At 41.7% G+C, this 23,261-nt stretch overlaps 2 protein-coding genes across 4 annotated transcripts; both read left to right on the forward strand.

Moving 5' to 3' along the window:
• Nucleotides 1–13,883: 13,883 nt before the first annotated feature.
• LOC133885723 (protein SLOW GREEN 1, chloroplastic-like) lies at nucleotides 13,884–16,572 on the forward strand. Of its 3 annotated transcripts, none has more exons than XM_062325459.1 (4): nucleotides 13,884–14,701; nucleotides 15,554–15,700; nucleotides 15,782–15,862; nucleotides 15,955–16,572. In XM_062325459.1, exons 1-4 carry the CDS (start codon nucleotides 13,991–13,993, stop codon nucleotides 16,138–16,140), a joined length of 1,125 nt encoding a protein of 374 aa, XP_062181443.1. In that variant the 5' UTR covers nucleotides 13,884–13,990; the 3' UTR covers nucleotides 16,141–16,572. The 3 variants fall into 3 exon arrangements, with proteins under 3 accessions (XP_062181443.1, XP_062181445.1, XP_062181444.1); XM_062325461.1 differs by having other exon boundaries at nucleotides 15,782–15,836; nucleotides 15,952–16,162; XM_062325460.1 differs by lacking the exon at nucleotides 15,554–15,700.
• A 1,411-nt stretch (nucleotides 16,573–17,983) lies between these two features.
• On the forward strand, nucleotides 17,984–22,999 carry LOC133885575 (uncharacterized). The gene is made up of 12 exons (XM_062325302.1): nucleotides 17,984–18,256; nucleotides 18,391–18,465; nucleotides 20,105–20,186; nucleotides 20,328–20,395; nucleotides 20,712–20,813; nucleotides 21,377–21,466; nucleotides 21,727–21,801; nucleotides 21,895–21,927; nucleotides 22,222–22,296; nucleotides 22,447–22,497; nucleotides 22,588–22,679; nucleotides 22,782–22,999. Exons 1-12 carry the CDS (start codon nucleotides 18,137–18,139, stop codon nucleotides 22,807–22,809), a joined length of 891 nt encoding a protein of 296 aa, XP_062181286.1. The 5' UTR covers nucleotides 17,984–18,136; the 3' UTR covers nucleotides 22,810–22,999.
• The last annotated feature ends 262 nt before the right edge of the window (nucleotides 23,000–23,261 follow it).

The raw sequence follows: 23,261 nt of genomic DNA on the forward strand, positions 1-23,261 counted from the left end.
ATAAAGTTACTTTTGGTGATAACTCTAAGGCAAATGTGGTAGGTTTGGGTAAGGTGGCTATCTCAAAAGATCTCTCTATTTCCAATGTTCTTTTAGTAGAATCACTTAGCTTCAATCTACTCTCCGTAGCTCAACTATGTGATTTGGGTTTCACATGCTTGTTTAGTGATGTTGATGTTGTCATAACTAGTAAGAAGCATAATGACCTAATATTCAAAGGTTTCAGATATGGGCATATCTATCTTGTGGATTTTTCCTCTAATGAAGCTAGCTTGACTACATACCTCTTCACCAAGACATCTATGGGTTGGCTTTGGCATCGTCGGCTTGCACACATTGGGATGAGCCAACTCAAGAAGGTATTCAAGAATGGGAAGGTGGTTGGTTTGAAGGATGTGGTTTTCGAGAAGGACAAGTTGTGTAGTGCGTGCCAAGCTGGAAAACAAGTTGCAAGTCCTCATCCATACAAGTCCATGATGTCTACATTAAGACCCTTGGAACTTCTATACATGGACCTCTTCGGACCAACTACCTACAAAAGTCTTGGTGGTAATCTATATTGTCTTGTCATTGTTGATGATTATACAAGATATACTTGGACTTTCATTTTAGATGACAAGGGTAAGACCGTTGAAATCTTCAAGAAATTCGCAAAGATGGCTCAAAATGAGTTTGACTCCACACTTGTAAAGATCCGGAGTGACAATGGGACGGAGTTCAAGAACACTCAAATTGAAGATTTTTGTGAAGAAAGAGGCATCAAACATGAGTTTTCATCAACCTACACACCTCAGCAAAATGGCGTAGTGGAGAGGAAGAACAAGACCTTGATCACGATTGCAAGAGCAATGTTGGATGAGTATGGTACGCTGGAGAAGTTTTGGGAGGAAGCAATCAATACGGCGTGTCATGCATCTAACCGAGTCTACCTCCACCGACTATTGAAAAAGATGCCATACGAGCTTCTCATTGGGAGAAAACCCAATATCTCCTATTTCTGGGTGTTCGGGTATAAGTGCTTCATCTACAAGAAAAAGGAACGCCTAGGCAAGTTTGAAAAATGTTGTGATATTAGTTTTCTTGTTGGCTATGCATCAAACTCCAAAGCATATCGAGTATTCAACAATGCCACCGGTTTTGTTGAAGAAACTTGTGATGTGGAGTTTGATGAATTTAATGGCTCCCAAGGAGAAGATATTTCTTGTGATGATGTAGGTGATGAACCCTTGAGAGATGCAATGAAGAATATAGCAATTGGGGATATCAAGCCTAAGGAGGATGATGAAGATGAACCCTCTACTTCAAATCCGCACACCTCAATGGCACCCCAAGTTGATAAAGATGAAGACAAGGATGATCAACCACTTCCTTCACATGATGTATATATCTCTCAAGAGAAAGCTCAAGCTCAAGCTCAAGATGTTGGACCACCACAAAATACACCTCAACAACCACAAGTGAAGCATACACACATTTCCAAGGATCACCCGATTAACTTGATCATTGGGAGTCCATCTAGGGGAGTACAAACTCGTTCTCGTTAGTGTGCTTCATTTTGTGAACATTACTCGTTTGTCTCTTGTTCAGAACCCACACATGTAGATGAGGCTCTCAAGGATCCAAATTGGGTGTTGACAATGCAAAAAGAACTTAACAACTTCACCCGCAATGAGGTATGGAAACTTGAAGAGAGGCCTCAAGACAAGAATGTGATTGGAACCAAATGGGTCTTCCGCAACAAGCAAGATGAACACGGTGTGGTGGTACGCAACAAGGCAAGACTTGTTGCACAAGGTTTTGCACAAGTTAAAGGTTTGGATTTTGGCGAAACATTCGCTCCCGTGGCAAGGCTTGAAGCCATCCGTATCCTTCTTGCATTTACTTCACATCATAACATAAAACTTTATCAAATGGATGTGAAAAGTGCATTCTTAAATGGCCTTATTAATGAACTCGTATATGTTGAACAACCCCCCGGTTTCGAAGATCTTAGATATCTTAATCATGTTTATAGGTTGGTCAAGGCGCTTTATGGACTCAAGCAAGCCCCACGAGCTTGGTATGAACGCCTACGTGACTTTCTCATCAACCAAGGATTCAAGATCGGGAGGGTGGATTCCATTTTAACCACTCACATCCCATGACATGTTTTATACATACCCGAAAGCAACCTTTATAACTACCCAGTTACATAGCAGCGTTTGAAAGCCCCTAAGTGTGTTACTACATATTCTGGGAATCAATGACAATCTCAGGTCTAAGGATTCTACAGGTACACCATTCGAGACTACAACTGATGGCACCTCACTTAACTATCCCAGCAGTGTCTTAAGGTGGGTCTGTCCAACACCATATTCGCTAATATGTGTCCACATTATTGATTTGATATCCCCATATCTATGATCCATGAAACATGATCATCAATCAATACACGTACTAGTTTGTGAATCATCATTGTTCCTCATGATGATAGGAAACCAGAGACCATTTAGAATGACATCAAACAATGAGTATCATGAGCAAGTCACGCACTTGCTAATCAATATCTATAATGGTCATTCAAGGAATATAGTAACAAATTACTCAAGACAACACAAACATAGAAGTGATATAGTCATCTCCATAATCGCCTTTTTGGCATATCACCAAAACTTTCCTTTTTGCACTAGAGGTAGTTCAATACCTACTGCTCGATAGTGCACCTTCTTTCAGGCTGTAAGATAAGACAAGCTAACGGATCCAGTCCGATAGGTATCCAATACCCATTGCATATATTTACATCACTTATTCATTTAATTCAAAATGATGTATGCATACCAAAGTATATGCTCGAAATTATGGTGGTACCAATGCACCTAGTGTTCAAGCAATAGGTCTACTATCGACAATAGAGATCCATTGGACTGAACACATTACAAACCACACATAACTCATAAACTAATTTTCTGATCCAAACAATTTCAAATGTGACTTCAAAAGCTGTGATGTACTTAGCAATTGTTGTAGAGTAGGCAATGGTTCTTGCATAGGACATTTCTAGCTCACCGTTCCATTATTTACATATAACCAGATTTCACACTATGGTTCCTTTGTTGGAATCTAGCATCGATGTAACCATTTACAATGACCTTTTTTTTCTTTTCTTTAAAAACCATGGTCGCATCCTCGTTCTTCTCTAGTACTAGAGGATGATTTTTCCTGATGACCATCAACAGGACTTGTGATTGATATCTAAATTTCTCTGCTCATCAGGTGTCACAACACACTGTAACAGCCCAGATGGCTTAAGCATGTCGCTAAGCATAATAAACATCATTGACATCATGCTTAATTGTTTTGGTGAATTATGAATATGCATTTTCAATTAAACATAAATTGTGAAAATCAATGTTAATTGGTGCATTGTTAAGCAACTCACAATATTGCTATACAACATAGTATTGAAAACAACTTTAGAAATTAGTCCATGCAATATGAAGAATATAAATGAATTTTTACAAATTTTTGGGGATGGTTTTGAAGGCATAAAAATTACCACAAGTTAGAAAAGGTTGCATGTTTAGAGAATTTTAGTTTGAAATTGGCTCAGGAATTATGGGTCAAACTAGTTAAAATGGGTTGCACATGAATTGTAGTTTCATACAAAAATTGTCCCATGATTGTTGGACCACGGGAAGGTATTCTTTTGAATAGAAGAAGTGGAGATGATATTTTCCTTAGTCGGTCACTTTTCGTTGGCCCCACCTGTCATCCCTCTCTTTGCCTCTCACCTCCTCTCTCTCGTCGAGCATTGCTTGTGGGCGGCACCGATTTTATTGACTTCTGTGGCCAGCCACGTCGCTGGAAAGCCGGAGCACGGCATCGAAGAGTGGCCGCGGTCCTTATCTCCTCCCCTCCCTGCCCTCTGCTCGCTCTCTCCTCCCTCTCTCACTTGTCGTGCGCACGCAAGAGCAGAGCACATAGAGCGCAATCGAGCAGCACGTCGGCCGACGGCAAAATCTGCACCGTCGAGCTCACCTTCGCCCCGGCCAAGCCCCTAGGAGCTCGGGAGGAGCTTCACCGAAGTCTCCCCTGTCGTTTCCCCTCCGAATCCACCGCCGGCCCATCGTGCGGGCGCCTTCTTCTTCGTCTCTGACGGCCAAGTTCCGCACCTCACCGTCGAGCCGTCGAGCCACCGCCTCTCCGGCCCAACCGACACTGTGGTGAGCTTCCCCCTCCCTCGTAGATCTTAGAGCATGCATCCGTTTTTCTTCGGCACGTCGCCGGCCCGTGTCTCCACGGCGATCGAGCTGCCGCCGCCCTTGGCCGCACGCCGCCGGCCTAGTTCCGGCCGGGCTTGTCAGCCGAGAGCCGCTCCGTTGAGTTCGCTAGCATACGTAGAAGCTGTTGGTGCCCTCGGTTATCCGGGTTTCACTGCCGTTTCACCATCGGCTCACCGAACAGCATCGCGCACCGGACCTCGCCGTCGATGACATGTGCCACCGGCGGGTTCCCCTTGGCGCGCTGAAGCTCGTGCTACCCTCGGCTAGCCGGAGTCCGCTGCCGGCGAAGACAGCCGAGTCGGCCGACCATGTGCCGTGGCCTCAAGGTCATGTTGACCTGAGTCAACTAGTCCAACCCCACCGGTCATGGCTGTGGCTAGCTCAGCGTGGGTGCAAAAAGGATTTAGAGCATTTAATAATCCAGTTAATTGAAAAAAATCACGAAATAGATTTGTTGTTCAGTTGATAAATCGGCTGAAACATTATTTAATGTGTAGAAAAATAAATATTACTCCAAAAATTGTGAAACCAATTTTGTTAGATTTATATGATCATTATCTACATGTTAAAAATACTGCGAGCTATAAAAAGTGTATTTAAATTACATGGGTTAATAAATTACAGTTTGATCTTCATTAATCCATAATTAATTTTTGGTAGCTCCAAAATTAATGAAATCATTTTGGTAAATCTTATTAATTGATTCCCTGCTCATTAAAAATGATCACCCTCATGTTAGACATGATTAAATTCCTATTTAGAGTTAAGCTTTGTGTTAAGCTTAATTAATCCAGGAAAATGAGTAGATGCTTAACATTAATCCAAATTAAGAAAAATTTGAGGCTTTAAAACTCATGTCATGATGCATTGCATCTCCACCTTGTCATGCACTATGGAGCATCCGTCATTGCATGTCATTCGTGCTCATCATTGCATGCGTTTTTCAGTAGTGAACGAAGAATCGGAGCGTGAGGTGAGTGTGATCGAGGGTGATACCGAGGCACACCACTTCTGCGAGTTCTGTTCGGGAAGTATCAGGCAAACCTCAGAGCAGAAAGGCAAACATCTAAGCATACTGCACCCTTTGTTGAAATTTAAATGGAGTCTAAAATTGATAAATTATGCTTTATGTATGTTTGCATGTGTTGAGTCCAGTGTCGGGCCGATATGGGTAGAACCTATGTTGATGCATTATCTCTACCTTGACTTATTGATGAATCCTTATCCTTGTAGCCTTGATGATATAGTTGGCGTCTAGCTTCAAGGTTTATTCAAAATACTTAGCAATGCTTAGGTCTTCGGTAGAAGTCGAACGACGGTGCTGCCGTTATTCGCGAGCCTAGGGCTTTATCACTATTTATAGATACAAAGATGAGGTTGAAATGGATGGTTGAGATGTGAGATTGAGGCGAGATGTGGGCGGTGTTAGGGGTATCTTCTGCCCAGGAGGAGTCCTTTGGGTAGTTCGGGAGAGGAACCCGGATGCCATAGACCGCTTGTATCATTTAAGGCCATCCGTCGGTACAGTTGGCTCTAGCACTTTCCGTACTCACCACATGCTGATCTAATGGTAAGGTAAGCCGATTATCTTATGCCGTGCCGACACTTGCCTTGCGGCTCTATGATGCGTAAGAGAAAAAGAAAAGAAGAAGCAAGGTGGCGGGGAGCCGGAGGTGTCCGGGACACGCTCGCGGTAACCCCGGTGCCATAGAGGCATTGCAAGTAGGTGGTTTCGGATATGAGAAAGGTTGACTCGAGTACCCCCTTGTGTGTACTTCCGTGAGTAGCACAAGCCGAATGGTCCTCGAGTCGTGTGGGTAAAGTTGTACCCCCCGCAGGGTATAAGAACAATTCGAATTGCCGCGCTCTCGGTCATGAGCATGCTATTGTTTCATTTGTATCGATCGTAGAGTTTACGAATGTGGGATAAGGTTATGGTGTGATGGTTTTGGTTGGTGGTTTATTGATGAGGTACTATGGTTACTATACATACATGTTCAAGTTGTGGTTTACAGGGTAGAAAGGTAGTTATTTTTGGAGTTAAGTATAGATGCTCACACATATGTGTCTAGGTTGCTTACCGCATATGTTTTATTTAACCTTGTAGTCTACTCTTGCTAACAGCTCAATGCATAATTCTTGGAGTCGAGCTACGTATATGTGCTCTATATGGATTAAGTTTTGCGAGTACCTTCGTACTCATGCCTGCGCTTTCAGGTTCTGCTGGTGAGGGTGATACGGTGTTTGGCTACTTCGTGCCCGCCGATGCAGGTGGTGGGCAAGAGTAGCGCATCCTACTCTGGTGAGGCGTAGCTTTTGGGGTGGAACCTAAGGGAATATGGTTCCACTCTCCTTTTGTTGTTGTTAAGGTTTTATTTTTCCATTGCATAGTTCCTCTTTGTGTAAACTGTTGCAAATGGTTGCATACTTAAGACCTTGTAATATAACTTTAATTACTTACTCTTTCTTAAGCTATGTTGTGATGTACATGTTGGAAATGCATGTGCTCTGATCTTGGGCACAAAACACGTGCCGGGACTACCGGGATGGTATTCTGGTTAATCATTGAGGTGGTATTTATGAATAATGATCCTCCTGATGATTAATTAGAATACTGTTTGGACGGTTCCCCACACACACTGAGTCTCGCAACAATGCAATATGGCATTGGTAAGAAACCTTTCTTGGAATCCTGCATATTGAACCTTTTTAATACCTTGTCAATGTGCGTTCTTCGGCTTAATCTTATTAGCCTTTCTCCAGGCATCATATTCAGGACATCATGCTCATCAGGTGTCACAACACACTGAGTCTCGTAAGAGCTAACACAATATGACATTGGCATGAAACCATTCTTAGAATCATGCATATTGAACCTTTTCAATACCTTGTCAATATATGTACATAGGCCTCCTTTGACCTATCAATATAGATCTTTATGCCCTATTCCCCCAATTTAATCTTGAAACCATTTCTCAATGAAGATTTGAGAAACTTAATGCATAAGATTGTTATTCCCGATCAATAATATGTCATACATATTTATGATATAAAAAAATATGCTCCCACTAGCTTTGTTGTAAACACAAGGTTCTTACTCACTCTTGATAGAGTCAAACTCCTTTGACCACCTCATCAAAGTGAAAATTCCAACTCTGATATGCTTGCCTCAATCCACAGATGGACTATCGAAGCTTACATAACTTCCTAGCATTTTTTAGGATCGACAAAATCTGCAGGCTGTGTCATGTACATATCCTCACTTAGGTTTCCATTAAGCAAAGTCGTTTTGATATCCATCTGCCATATCTCATAGTCATAATATGCGGCAATTGCTAGGATGATCCGGATAGACTTTAACATTGCGACGGGCGAAAATGTTTCATCATAATCAACACCTTGAATCTACCTGAAACCTTTTGCCACCAATCGTGCCTTATAGATGTGAACATTTCCATCAACGTCTATCTTTTTTTCTTCAAACCCATTTACGCTCTATAGGTTTTTACGCCATTGGGTGGATCGACCAAGTTCCAAACATGGTTTTCTCGCATGGATTCTAATCCAAATCTCAAGCCATCTCTCAGAGTCTGGTCACACCATTGCTTCTGTATTAGTCTTAGGCTCATCATTGTCCAACAACAATGGTGCACATGAACCTTTCAAGTGCGTGACATGCCCTTTACGACTACCATGGGCTAATGTCTCAACAACGGGTTCTTACAACATCTTGTAAAACCTGTTGAGGTTCAATAGGAGCTGTTGCATCGTGCTCCCACAAAATTTCTTCAACAGAAACTCTTTTCTAGAAGAACACTATTTCGGGCGATAAACACTTTGCCTTCTTCCCGAGGATACCCCACAAGAAGCATTTATCTATTTTTGAAGTGAGCTTATTAGACGTCGTACATTTTACATAGGCCTCACAACCCTAGATCTTAAGGAAAGACAACATGGGACACTTCCCGGTCCATATCTCATATGACGTCTCCTCCATAGACATAGGTGGAAATCCTTTAACGTGAAAACAACAATTTCTAGAGCGTACCCCAGTAAGATAATGGAAGATCAGATTAGCTCATCACACACCGAAACAATGTCCAACAAAGTATGGTTCATCCGTTTAGACACCCATTTCATGGCATGTCGTACGGAGTCAACTGTGAAACACTTCCACATTGCTTTAGATGACCATCATATCATGGCTCAAGTATTCAACTCCACGATCCAATCACTGGAATGTAACTATCTTGCTCGTATGATCTTGTATCTCATTCTAAAACTCCTTGAACTTTTCGAAAGACTTAGATTTGTACTGAGAACCACTTTTAGCCAAATAAAAATGGGGCCAATCAATGTTATAGACTCACATATCCTCAAAATACATTCACCAATGGATCATGACTAGACCAAGTTCCTAGAAAGCTAAACAATATTTGTCCACAATCCTCTACTTCCAAAGCAGATTTTATGGTCATAGTCAAGTTAAGATCGGAATAACAATTATTCCATTCAAAACTCCGAGGATAATAACGAAGCTACAATGCCAATCGGCCAACAACAACCATTTGCTATATTGCCGATGCATATATCAACTTCACCTCTTGCCAAAAACTCTAGTTTGATTCTAGTATCAACTACCCAAGAGTTATAAGAGAAAATGGCAAGATCCAAGTCTAAATCATTGGTGTCTAGGGCTAGAAGTCACACTTCCTTTTCTCGTGATCTTCCAAGCATTCCCGATTTTCCTTTGAACTATCATGACATGTTCACAACCCTTTTAGTGCTATACTTGGCATCCAATGCTCTACTTTCTACACTTGTAAACAAGTGAGGCTTTCAAGATTAAGTATCTTTCGGCTAACCTCAGCTCTCCACAATGCAATATGCCCTTCAATCATATTGAAGTTATATTCAATGTGAGACTGTGGTCATAAAGTGAGCAATCACAATGTTACTCACAAACTCCGTGAGTTACAAGATAGCACCTTTGAGCTAGTTCATCAGGACAAGAACCTCTAGAACACATCCTTTGCATCGTTAAGTGAGAACAATCCCCAATTCAATTTCATATCAATCGTCATAATTTAATCCGGAATTGTAAGGGAAAGTACTTCCAAAATCAACAACAAAATATATGCAACGCTTCAACACTATGTTTGTGTGTATCCTCCAATAAATAATTTATCAGAAGATACTCCCACTGTATGTTTTGAAACCGTTTCCCTCAAACGCAATACAATAGGACCAGATCCATATTCAAATAAGTTCTAGTGAGCTTTGGCATCATTGCTAGAAACCTAGGTGACATAGGTAAGCAACATATTGCTTACATATATGACTCTTGTTTGTTGGGTGGCATCGAATACCCCGGCGCCCAACACCATGCCCCAAGCCCAAACCATTTTGATAGCTTGTTAAGTAAACCAACACTATCCGTGTAGATGTCCGATATCCACCCTAACTGGTTAAGATAAATAATGGCACCCTGCTTTGGCAGACCTACCACACAATGATCAAAACCTATGTAGGTGCAGCTATTGGAAGGGCATCAATTACTCTTAATTTTTCTGAGGGAAGCTACTCTATCATGGTAATCATATCCACCGCATATAAAACATGAAAGAATAGTATGACAGGAACATAAAAATATCACAGGCAATCATATTAACTGTGACATAGTATGACCCCTTCACATGGTGATCTACATCGCCATGGTTCCTGTCCTTCGGGTCATCATGCTTCGAGTCTCCATGAATATGTGCTAGTCAACTATACTTAATAGCACTAGACAAATTACATACGATAAAGAAGCATCACAAGTCGGCATGCATGCCGTTATACAATAATATGACAGCCTTGGGCTGCAATTAACCATGACATACAAACCATGAAAATTACACACATGCATCACATACATAACAAGGCCATACCAGTCACAATATTCTATGCAAAAATGAGTTGAGCGTAGAATTGAATTCTAATGTGAACATGTTATCCTTAAAAGCCCTAGGCTCGAAAATCACGGCGATAGTATCTATGAAATCGCTATAAAAATCTCATCGGATTGATCATTTCAAGCCGATTCTGGGTCATTTACAACGCCTCAATTTCCACTAGATCAATCACATTGATCATCGCGTGAGGTTTTCAAGAAACGACGACAACACACACAACCTCGATCTGTTGTTCTTCCAACCATGAAGTTGCGCGCGCTGTTAGCCCCAATGGTGATTCCAGTCGGTAGGGGAAAGTCGCACGCGCGGCCAGGTGGGAGATCAAGCTAATCTTGTGGTCATATGATTTCATCAACTCACACCTCATCCGATCCCATTAACACCGAACCGTGCATCGACCGATGCATCACATGAACCGATCACAAAAATATAATAGATCCAATCTATTTCTACCACATATCTCTTCTATGTGACTGATCCAGGTTAAAAACTATGCAAGATGACTCTGATACCACTGTAGGGAACGGGCAGGCTACGCTAGCCTAAAATAAAAAATTTCTACCGTATTCACCGAGGAAATCATGCTAGTAGGAGATCATAGATCGTTACTGCTCGACGCGCAGTGCAGTGGAAGAAGAGTTGGAGTATATCAATCCAACGCCGTGCGAGTCAAACTTCTCGAGCAACTTCTCGATCAGATCCGCGACCAGCCCCACGCAGGTAGTCATGCTCCTCGACCAACTCCGAGCAGGTGGTCATGCTCCTTGACCAACTCCGAGCAGGTGGTCGTGCTCCTCGACCAACTCCGAGCAGCTTGCGACCAGCTCCAAGTGGTCACTGTGTGATCCTCGACCACGTAGAGGAAGCAGCGACCACGACGGGTAGGCCTCGATCACGTCCCTGATCACGAAGAGGAAGTAGTCGATCACCTTATCGACCACAAAGCATGTACAGTGCTGCGATCTTCACACTGAGAAGATTAACATCGCAATAGCAACATCGTCTCTACGATATCCACACGTACATGGATGGAACACCGTACATCGGTGTCCTAGCACAGCACGCTCGGCTAGGGATTCGCAGGGAGTTCAGGAAGAGGTGGCGGCCAGGGTTTTGTGGTGGGATCCGGCCTTTTCTCCCACGGCTCCTCCTCCTCTTATATAGAGTATACTAATGGACCTTTAATCACATTAAAGCATATTATGACTCTAAACCCTAATGGATCTTTAATCATATTAAATCCCACTCGCAGATCCAATCCGCATATATGATCACCTCTAGGGCATATCACCTACATTATGACTATTGCTCAGATGGTTTCCATGGAAGAGACAAGTAATAGCCTGATTCCTTCAAGGCAGGATCCTTGTGCTTTTGGCAATGGTGGTGGGTATGTCCAGTTGTTTGGTGGTGATGGTGAAAGAGATGCTACCAGCCATCTGTTTGAGGTGGTAATGGTGACAGAGAAGAAGCTGGCATTTGTGATAGGAGTGTCCAAGTGCTTAAGAGCAATGCTTCATTGGCAAGGTTTCTGTATGTACATGGTGTTGATGATGAATTAACTGCCACCATCAAGAAGCTTCAGGTGCTATGGGATCCTGGAGGCGTCTTAGCATCAACTTGGGGACAAGCTAAAACTTAAGGATGGGAGAATGTCATGGACATGGGCTAGACTGCAGAGGTCCACTCGGCTGGGAGCTGTGAGTGCATAAGAGGCTTCCTCAAGCAAAACCAAAAGACAACAAAGAATAGATATCAGATAGCCTTCTTCTTCCTCCTTAGGTCTTCTTCCTCCGCAAGCTACAACTCTTCCCCCTACTGCTGCTCAGCTTCCCCATTCTCAGTCTCCCTCTTCCTACCCTCTCTAGATTGCTACTTCCCCTCTGTGTTCTTATTCTCCCCAAACTTGTATCCCGTATTGTGTATTCGGATTGGGTTGGGCTATTCATATAACTGAGTTGGGGGTGTTCTGTGTTGATTTGGTTGCTGATCAAGCGGGGAACTTGACACCAACAGTGCGTAGAGTTTTTGCCAACGTGGATGCCTTGGTTGGGCTGAAATGCGACGACATTTAGATTAGTAAGATATGATGCCGATATGTAGCAGATAGAATGTCGTGTTATCTCTACTACTTAAAAAATACGTAATGATTGTTCCTCAACCAATCCATGTTCTGCCTCCCTCACCCACTAATCTGCATCCACATGGGCCACGAATCTTGAGCCGCTCGGCCCAACTGCCTCCACCTTCATGCTGCCACCATACCTGGACCTTGGCTTCCAGCCAGCCCACGCTTGCGCTTGGCTTCACGCACGGCCTGTTTGGTCTTCCCTCTGGGCCACCTGCGCAACAAACCTGCCAGGCCGATCCACTTGTTGTGCGCCAGGCTGCTCCCAAGCCCATGCGAACGTGCTGCTGTAGCCCACCGTGCTCCTGTGCTGCATCATCACACGAGGGAGCCATGCATGCAACAACCATCATCTACTTCTACTTCTACTACTACTTAACAATCAATTATAATATCTCATGAAAATTTTTGGCTCCCGTTGCAGTGCACGGACAATTAACTAGTAGTACATAAAAACATAAAGACGCTTTCAGTGGTACCATAACAACATATCGATAACATATGTGAACCACAGTGCACGAGAAACATGGGACGCCACCTTAATAGTGAAATTACCTTTTGTTTTTGAGACAAGGCAAGTGTAATTACTTCAAAACCTATTTTTGCACTATATTTGAAGTTTGAACAGACCATTCATCTCGATTCCTACTACATAGAGAACCAAGTCTTGATTTGGATAATTAATGGAGATGGTTTTATCTCCTATCTATTATGATCAAACCCTAGGTTTGCTCTTATGTGTCTTATAAAGACAAAATTTTCTTTCATGGTAGATAACAGCAAGACATTTATAGTGACTTTGTTAATTTTCAAGCTCCGCATCTTTGGATTACAGATAGATATTGTGTGAGTATGTGGTGGTATGCGTGTGTACATCCGTCTACGAGTTGTACTAATATTTCTAAAAAAGATTTTTCCTACATAGCGATTTTTACACCCCATTTATAGTTCTAGACCATCTAACAACCTACCTAGTGTTGGTCATATGAGTAGCCCGACACAGCACGGACTAGGGCCAATAGCGGCACAACCCGTTTCAACTTGTTAGACGATAAAATAATAATAATAATAATAATAAATAAATATACTAGTAATAATAAAAAAGTAAAAGTAATAATAATATTATGAGATTGATGTATAAGTTATGGTTCTAACACGTGAATTGCTAATTTTAATACGCTTCTATTTATATATAGTTTTTTAGGATATTTTATTCATTTAAATTTCTCTTTACAGACTCATTATGTTAGATTTGACCGATTTCTACCTCTCTCCACATTAACATAGTAAGAATATAATGTTTGAGCATATTCAGAATCCAAAGGGAACTTTCCTGGACAAAGGAATATTTCCTGGAATCCCTCTGGAGTTTCTTTTCGAGTTATTTCGCCAAACTTTCCTGTTTGGAAATGGAGATCATTTTTAGTTTCTGCAAAAATTAAATTCTTTTATAAAAATCTGCAAAAAAAACTGTTTTCAATGAATTTTTCTTTTAAATTACTGCATTTCAAATAGGCCCTCAAACAGTGCAGCATCTCCAAGTGCATATTCCAGAATCAGAGAGAAGCTCATGCAGTCATGCGTCAACCAGAGGTTTTTTAGCTTCAGCAAACCACTCTTCTTCCTCCGACAAAACCTCGGCCATGGCGATGAGCTTCTTCTTGTCCACCGGCTCCACTTCCATCCTCCTCCCCATCCGCCGCGAGCCCGCCGCATCTCCCTTCCTCTCCTTCCCCCTCAAGCCCCGCCGCTTTTCTCCCCGCTACCGGTTCCCTCTCAGACCTCTGCGCTTCTCCAGAATCCCCTCCTCCTCGTGCAAGGCCCCCACAACGAACGTCCTCTCGTCCGTCGCCTCCGCCTCGAGGACCCTCCTCTTCCTGCTCGCCGCCGGCCTTCTCTCCCTCTCACTCTCCGGCGTCCGCCCGCTCCCCGCCCTCGCGTCTGCTCCACCGCTAACCCAACAACCGCAAGAAATCGAAGGGCAAGACGAGCAGCAAGAATCCAAAGAAAGGAAGCAGCAAGAAGAGGTTGAAGGCAAGCAAGAAGAGGAAGATGAGGAGAAAGAGGACATGCTGCAGCAAGAGGACGATGAGGTGCGGATGTATTCGGCGATTCTGAGCCGCAACCCGGGCGACGTGGACGCTCTGAAGTGCGCGCTGTACGCCAAGATGAGGCGCGCGGACTGGGGCGGCGCGCTGCGGTACGCTCGGCGGCTGCGTGACGCCGAGCCCGGCGAGGTGGAGTGGCGGCTGATGGAGGCGCAGCTGCACGAGCTGAGGGGCGACCTCGCCGCGGCCGAGCGGGGGTTCAGGGAGGTCCTGGCAGAGGAGCCCCTCCACATCCGGGCTCTCCATGTGGGTACAGTATACATGCTATCCTTCTGATTCGTGCAGCAACTGCAATTGTTCTTGTTGATATGGTTAAATTGTTCACATCACAGTATCTGATTAGGCTAGGATTATTGGTTTCTGCCTGCCTTGATGGTGATCAATGATCATACATGTTTATGACATTGAGAATTAAAACTGGTAGTTGTAGCAACTGCAATACGGCATTATTGGTGAGGGGATGAAAAGTCGTGCCATGATTCTATGAACATTGTAGCAGTTTGCTGCAATTGTTTCTAATCCATGCTGGAGTTGCCCCATAAGTCCAAAAAATGTTGTCTTAATGCTCGAAATTCTCAAAAGGGAAAAGAAGTGCATTTCTCGATACATTAGGTACCTGGCTCACATGGTAACAATTTCAAATGCAAGAGGAGTAACCGTCTTTTGCCACAGCCCAGTAGCCCTTCCCACAAGGTGGTTTGTGGTGGCATTGTGTAGGTTTGCATTGATAAGTCACTTGCTGTAATTTTCATTTTAAGATTGTGGGAAGTATTGAATATATAAGGAGGCTCTTGCCAACATTATATTGTGGTGTTATATAACTGGTTAAATCGAGCATTGCAAATTTCACTCGGCAAAATGCAGCTCCAGTAGAATCTTTGTGACTTTGTGAGAAATGCAGCAGTGCAAGTACTCTCTTTCTTAAACTGTCTGCTCAACATTTTGTGTTCAGGCTTATGCAGCAGATTCCCAACCCAATCTAGCCTTCAGACTTTCTTAAAACTTTATATTTATTATAGCCCTTTTTATGTGACATTCTCTAAACAGTCAATATTTCCTCATTCTCTGCCTCTCTGGTGACGCCTCACACTGTTGCAGGGACTTACACTGTGTATGCATAAGAGACTCGAGGGCCCTACTGTTTTTGAAATGCTTGAAAATGCTTTGCAACTTGCAATTTCTGACAAAAGGGTCCCAGAAGAGCGCAACATAAAGCTTTTGATTGCACAAATGCATGTTGTCATGGTACCAAATATTCAAATAGCATGCAATTCTGAATCCATTGCTGTTTTGTGGTGTCTAAATGACAGCTTTGATGACACACAGGGTCAGTTGGATGTTGCATCTGAGAAACTACAAAATCTCATAAACGAGGATCCTCGAGATTTTCGGCCTCATCTTTGCCAGGTACTCTTTGACCGTTTGTGATTCAATTCCTGAAGTTCCTTTTTATTTTGGTTCTGGCTGTGGACTTTGTCTGTCCGGTGTTTGTTTTGCAGGGCATTGTTTATGCACTTCTGGACAAAAAAGACGCAGCAGATGAGCAATTTGATACATATAGAAGCCTTGTGCCGGATGAATTCCCAGATAAGAGTTTTATCAATGATGTCATACTGGCAGCTAAAACGGAGTCAAATGATCGGATACAAAGGGATTTTGTATCAGAGTTCCTATCGAAGAAATGATACATCAGGATTTCCAGCTGAACGGCTCAATACTCCTGGTAGAGTAGAGAGTTGTATATTGATATTTTACACAAGTGCACCAATGTTACAATCGAGATCAGCGGGGGCTCAAGGCCCTACCCGGGGAGCCCCTCAATACCCCTTCAATTTTTAGGTATGGAGGAGGAAGAAGAGAAAATGAAGAGAGGAGGAAGAATAAGAGGAGGCTTCTGAGTGTTCTTTAGGTCCCGGAGCGCCGCGGAGGCATAACTATAAAAATGAACATTTGAATAGTTGATCGCTAATAATCCGGTGAAGGGAGGATTCTTCAGAGCTCTTAGCTTTTTTTGCTTTGAATCTGTCACTGATTGAGACATAATCTAAACTATAAATGAGTGGATGCGTCTGGTGTTATATCCCATCAAACAAACAATCCAACGGCTCTTATTGGTTTCACGGTCCAACTCATCTAATCTAAGAGCTCAGAGCAACTTCAACAGATCATCTATAATACATCATCTATATCCCCATATAGATTGTCATCTATAAAGATTCTTCATCTATATTACTTCATCACTCCAAAAGCATATCCATATTTTATCTTCTATATTCTCTCTTCTATTGTTTAATAGTTATTCTATAACTGACAATAATTTTAGAAATTAGTACATTAGTTTATATGAATATTTATAATTTTTTGTGATTTTTGGGAATTAAATTTATGCCTACAAATTCAAGGAAAGTAAAAAATACTCAAATTTAGAGACTATTTTTTAAGAAAATGGATGAAGGAGGGGATGAAGTATGGAATAGAAGGACTATTGGAGATGCTCTCACCGCCTCTTAGCAGTAGTCCGTCCCACCCCTCCTATATTTCCCGATTGGAAACAACCGATCCCAGCCCTGCTAGCCTGCCCCCTCAACCATCTTTCGACGCGGCTTGCCGCTGCCCCTCACCATCTTGTCGCCACCTAAACCCGCACATGCGCGCCTGAGCGTCGCCTGCTATCTCATCGGTGGGGTCACTCTGCAGACGATACTGTGGCTTGTCGGGTGTACCATCAGGAGCGGCTTGGCTTCTGGGTAGCGTAGTTGGACACGGAGTTTGGTGGCGGCAATTTGGTTCCGGTGGTACTCGATTAGGAGTTGTGGTTGTGGATCGAAGGCCGGCGTGTGAGGATGCAATGATAGTTCGTCTCACAGGCTGGGGCCCACATGGGCAGAAGCAGCACACGGTTGTAGAGTTTTTTTTTTTACATTTTTTAACTAAAAAATTAAATAAATAGCTCCGGATAAAAAATTTACAAGAATATACGTCTATTGTCCTTTCAGAGAACTGCAGCCCTTTCAGAAAGTAATAAGATATCACGGTGGTAAACACGGAGCGGTTAGGTACTGTTCGATACCATGTGGCAAACACAGAGCGGTTAGCTACTGTTCCCGTGGTGAACAGTACTCATTGCTCAATTTTCTCTTCCCATCTCATCTCCTCTGTTCAAAATAGTGGTCTTCTATTGCTTCAAAAATCTTAAAATTTTTTTACGTGTTTCATAATTTATGTGCAACCCATTTTAATTAGATTCACTTAAAAATCATATGTATAATTTTAACTAAAATTCTCTAAAAAAAAGTACTTTATAACTTGTAGGAATTGTTAGGGGCATCAAATAAATTCTCAAAAATCTTGAAAATTTCACTAATATTCTTCTTATACGATGGACTAGTTTCTAAAATTATTTTTAGTCCTAGATTATATAGTAAAAAAATAAATTCCTTTATAATACTTTATATATATATTTTTTTATAATTTCATATGATATTCTTGTTTTAACTCTATTTGAGACGAACATCGTCTCAAATACCCGCGGTGTCGTGTTCGTTTCACCCCCGCAGCTCGCGTCTCCGTCCACCAAACCAGCTCAACGCCTCGCACGGTCGCACCTCGGCGCCTCGGCCCTGAGCTAGGGTTTCCTCCGTCTCCACCTCGTCGTACGCGGCCGAGCGGCAGCGCGCAGCCATGGCGCTGGTGCAGGCGGGCATGGGCCTCACCCGCGTCGTCATCCTCGTCGGCGCCGGTGTGGCCGGCTCCGTCGTCCTCCGCAACGGCCGCCTCGCCGAGATCCTCGGCGAGCTCCAGGTGCGTCGCGTCTCGTGGCCACGGGCCTCTCTCCCCCCTCTATGGTGGCCTGTGATCCCGGGTCCTGATCCAGGGAGGGAGGGGGACTGTCCGGATGGTCTGGTTCTGATGATCCGTGATGCGTGGGTTTGCAGGAGATACTGGACAAGGGGAGCAAGGGGAAGGGCGGAGAAGCGGAAGCCGACCTCAACGAAGCGCTCACCTCGCAGGTGCGTATGATCTCCCTGCCCTTTGTATGACTTGTTTGCTATGTTAAGTGCGGCTGAGGTGTGCCATCTAACTGGCATCTCGTTCTCGAATAATTCTGATTCATCACGAACATTATGTAATTTTGCAATTAGTTTAATACATTATCTCTGTGAATGCCCAATTTCGAAAGTAGAGAACACGGTATGCATTGAATGCAATTGGTGTGTAAGTTTATGGTACGCGTCGTGCTATTGATACCATAGTTCCAATGGTCCAGTGGTAATAATATCCTTAGCAGCGTCTTCTATTTTTTATACTAGAAATATCAGGGGAGAACACAGATGCTAGATCCTAAAGCTGACTACACATTGCTTTGCTGAGATTACTTTGCGTCATTCTGGTGCGAGTTCCTATTTTGGTAAAGTAGTGCCCATTGCAAAGTGGTGAATTGAGGATTTCGATCTTGTAATGTTTCCTAAGTTCCTTACACTCATTAATTTCGTAACTAATATCAAAATAGACCCCGCAGTTCTCCGTGTCAGGTCCACCACTGCACCTGTGTACTTCTCTTGTAATATTGTTCTTTTTCAAGCACATGCTTGTCTCCAACAATTACCGTTACCATGAGAAAAAAATCCTTTTATCGTCAATGGCTCACTATAGTGCACAATACTGCAATGAACTTTGTATCGTTGCCTCCCACATTTTGTTCGTTCAATGAATTCGTTCTTGTGCATTTTTTATTTTTCTCTAAAAGGAGGGACTAATTGTACCCCCTTGTTGTGTTCAGACTTTGAGGTGCATTTGAATTTTTTATTTGGATTTCCCTGAAGATATATCCTAAAGCAAGTTCAATTCAAAGTAACATTTGGAAGGTTAATATTTTGACCTGTTTTCTTATAGCAGGAACTTAGTTATGATAATGATTCTGCTATTACTATTGTTGTTTATGCTTCATGTTGTCATGCAATGCGATGGGTTGACATTTGTGCACATGGAATTAAGAACTCTTAGCACTTCTGGAAGTGTGTATTAGCTTTGCATTGATTATTAGATCATTATGAAGCAGGGTATACAATGCACACGGAGACCACAGAAGAGTGAAGGAGTTTAGGAGAGGGATTAGACTGTAAACTGGGTTGAAAAATTCTTGATTGATGTCAACAAGTAGTCAACGAGTGTAGTAGGCCTCCTTATTTGGAGGGGTCTTGTAACAATTGTAGATAAAATCAGCCTAAATATTCACTTGGGAATAAATAACTTGGTTGGTAATAAACTATCTAATCAAATATCTAATCAATGCGCTGGGGAACTAATAAACTATTTAGGGAATAAATAACTTGGTTTGTAAGATGAAGCATTCTCAATCCTTGGCGTGCGCCCACCGCTACAGAAATGTGGATCTTGTTCACATGTCTTAACCAGTGCATGACAAGCCCTGTCATGATGCAGTTATAATCCATAAAAACACAAGTGTGTGATCAATGAAGCCGCATGGCTCTTTAGTATTGCATGCAATTTCAGTATTCTGCATGTTGTTCCAGTAATGTACTCCTTGAATATCTACACAATAGTTTGTCATTATACAGATTTTGTTTATCTTTAATGGGCATGTTCATTTAATTTTCTCATGTCAAACCTAAATTTGAATTCTGATAGGTGCGTCGCCTGACCATGGAGGTCCGACAACTTACTTCTTCGCGTCCAATAACTATTCTTACTGGAGGTTCTGGACAAACAGGTTTGTCTAGCTAGCTTTGAATTTGAACCTATAAAAGGGATCAAACTGACAAAGTTGTCAGTTTTTAAGTTTTCAACATATTATCCTATATGCTTGGTGATGTAGCATGTACATGATAATATTGTTCTTAATCATTTACAGGAATATCAGGCCTGATAGTACCTGCAGCAACTGTGGGGGCACTGGGTTATGGTTATATGTGGTGGAAAGTATGTTTCTCCCCTTCTATCATAGCTTTTATGTTTTCTTTGATACTAGCAATATATTGACAGTTTAACTGCCAAAATTGTAGGATCTGTCTGCTTTCTCTGTCATTTCTACTATCATCACTTTGTTCTCATAACTCATAAACTTAATCTAATTTAGGTGCGGTTCAGGTTTCTTTTATTCTGAAAAGGCGCATCTGTTTTGCTGATTTTTTTAATATTTATCTTTCTTTTAAAGCATTAACTTGTACCTGTTCTTCTTGAATTGCTCTTCTATCATCCGATATTCACAAGTACATTTTTGATTGTTCTTGTCCAGGGCATCTCGTTCTCCGACCTAATGTATGTCACCAAGCGCAACATGGCAAATGCTGTTTCAAGTATGACCAAACATTTGGAGCAAGTGCAAAGCTCTCTTGCTGTAAGTGCAAATAGTTCTTTATCACAGAAAAGTGCCTTTTCCTTCTTTTCGAGATTATGGAGTTAACTAAGTTTTGAGTTTGCTATGAGTGCTAGTGTGTCCTTTTCCATTATGATACTACTATGCTATGTTGTTGAATTCGATACTCTTATTGTTTTCAAATAACAAATAAACCTAATACTCATTTTTTAGGCATAAAAATATTCCTATGCTTGTACTTGGTTAACTATCTAACTAGGTCATTGTTGATTAAAATTGTTTTGTTGCGTTCAAAAAGTAAGCTGTTGAAGGTGACAAACAATATTGCTTTACTTGACTAATTTTCTTAGAGACAGGTTTTTGGATACCAGAGTAAGATTTTCCTGAAGTGTTCCATCATTACGGCAATATGTTGCTCGATGTTGAACTGATATTGGATTAAATCTATGTGCCAAATTTTTCTTGCAAGTTATTGGCTGTGTATTTCTGCCACATGGTTTGAATGTCATTGTTGAGAACTTTTGGTAGTTTGTTATACAACCTATGTGTTCTCAAATACTTAAACTTTGTTCTTGTTTATGCAGGCCGCTAAAAGGCATTTGACACAGCGCATTGAAAAGTTGGATGATAAATTGGATCAACAAAAGGCTCTATCCGGACAAATAAGAGATGATGTACTTTTCCTTTCATATGACACCTTCATATGGATCTGCATCTAGCATCAGCATGCTTTCATTTCTTGAAAGTTCATTAGTTTAGTTGTTCAAAATCCGAAGTAGCTTATTACCTAAGTGCAATAATTGGATATCAATACAGTCTATTTGCTGCAGTTTTGTTTACCCTTAATTTCGTTATACTGAAATCGGTATCCATTAAAAGGTGCATGGAAAGTGCTCTGTTCAGATGGTTTTGAAATATCTACTTTGCTATTCAGGTTACTGATGCACGACTGAAGCTTGAGAATATTGGTTCAGAAATTAAGAACATCAAAGAATTGGTCTGGGGTCTGGTAAAGTGTATACCTGATTTACAAGTCACTACCTATAAATTGTTGTTTCCGAGTTGTTTACACTAATCCCTTGATCCCTTTGCACTTCTGCAGGATGGGAAAATTGATTCAATGGAAGCTAAACAGGTGGGTCTTCACTTTGAAAAGTTTATTGTTATTTCTGTCCTTCAGTTTGCCTTTTTTTTTTTTAACACGAATCAAAGTATAAAATAATGTGTTTGAGGGTAGGACGATTGGTCTTCTGATTTAGCATGTGTGAATATATTACATGTGCTGTATCCTTTTTTTTTTCATTGGGAATTATTAAAAATGTGCATCATGCATGCTTTTCATAACAATGGGTGTGGTGCCATTCGGTTAATATGGTAAGCTCCTTGTACCGGTTTTTTCTTATGTTGACTAAAGTACTCTTATCTACAGGATTTTTCATGCGCCGGTGTGATGTACCTCTGCCAATTCATAGAGCAAAATGGTGGAAAGCTGCCAGAGCGCCTGGTATGAGCATTGCCACTTATGACTTGGGACTAATTGTAGTTCCTCTACTTCACTCCTGGACTCGAGTCAATATTCAAAGATATTTATGGCACTGCAGGCTCCTAGGCTGTTTGTTCATTTCACTTAACATTCTTTATTGAATTGCTACAGGAAGGCCCAAAAGTAATTCGGAAGCCTTTCGCAGGTCAAAAATTCATACAGGTTAGTTACAACATTTTTTACGAGGCAGTTGCTGTGCTGCAATCGAACTAGCCTGCAAGCTGTTATAATGGATACCAAATTACATTTCAGGGGTTGCAACTTGCGATAGAATCAGGGAATTATGGCAAGGAAACCATTGATTCACTATTGAACAATGCTGATTCCTCTGATAAGATAAGCAGGTTTGACGATCTAAGCCTCTCTGTGCTGTGCATACAAATTCCGTTTTACACCTAGATCTTGTAGATAGATCAAATTAATTATTCTTGCGTGCTCATTTGCAGGTCCACCTCATTAAAATCTGTCAGCTAATTATTCTCTGGTTGAGTGCGAAGCACTATCCATGCCCCACCGGGATGTAAATTATTTTCTTCACAACATGTAAAGAGCTGCAGCCTTTTCTAAAGTTCTTTGCTTGCAGGAAGTGCTGTTTGTTAAATTTGTAAGCTCGTGCAAATACTAATAGTTATGGGAGTGTCTAGTTATTTGATGACAAATTTAGTGTGTGTGTGTATATATATATATATATATATATATATATATATATATATATATATATATATATATATATATATATATATATATATATATATATATATTCTGCAGGTATGTTCACTGTAGTTTATATCTGTGCATACCCTATAAGTTGTAATTTATAGTATTTCATGTTGTAACTTACAGTATTTCGAGTTGTAACTGGAGGATATGCGTAGTGCGAATAATAAATTGTAACTCACAGTGGTAGTTTCTTGTGTTGCGTTTAT

This window comes from Phragmites australis, chromosome 11 (genome assembly GCF_958298935.1).
Source record: "Phragmites australis chromosome 11, lpPhrAust1.1, whole genome shotgun sequence".
Classification (NCBI taxonomy): domain Eukaryota; kingdom Viridiplantae; phylum Streptophyta; class Magnoliopsida; order Poales; family Poaceae; genus Phragmites; species Phragmites australis.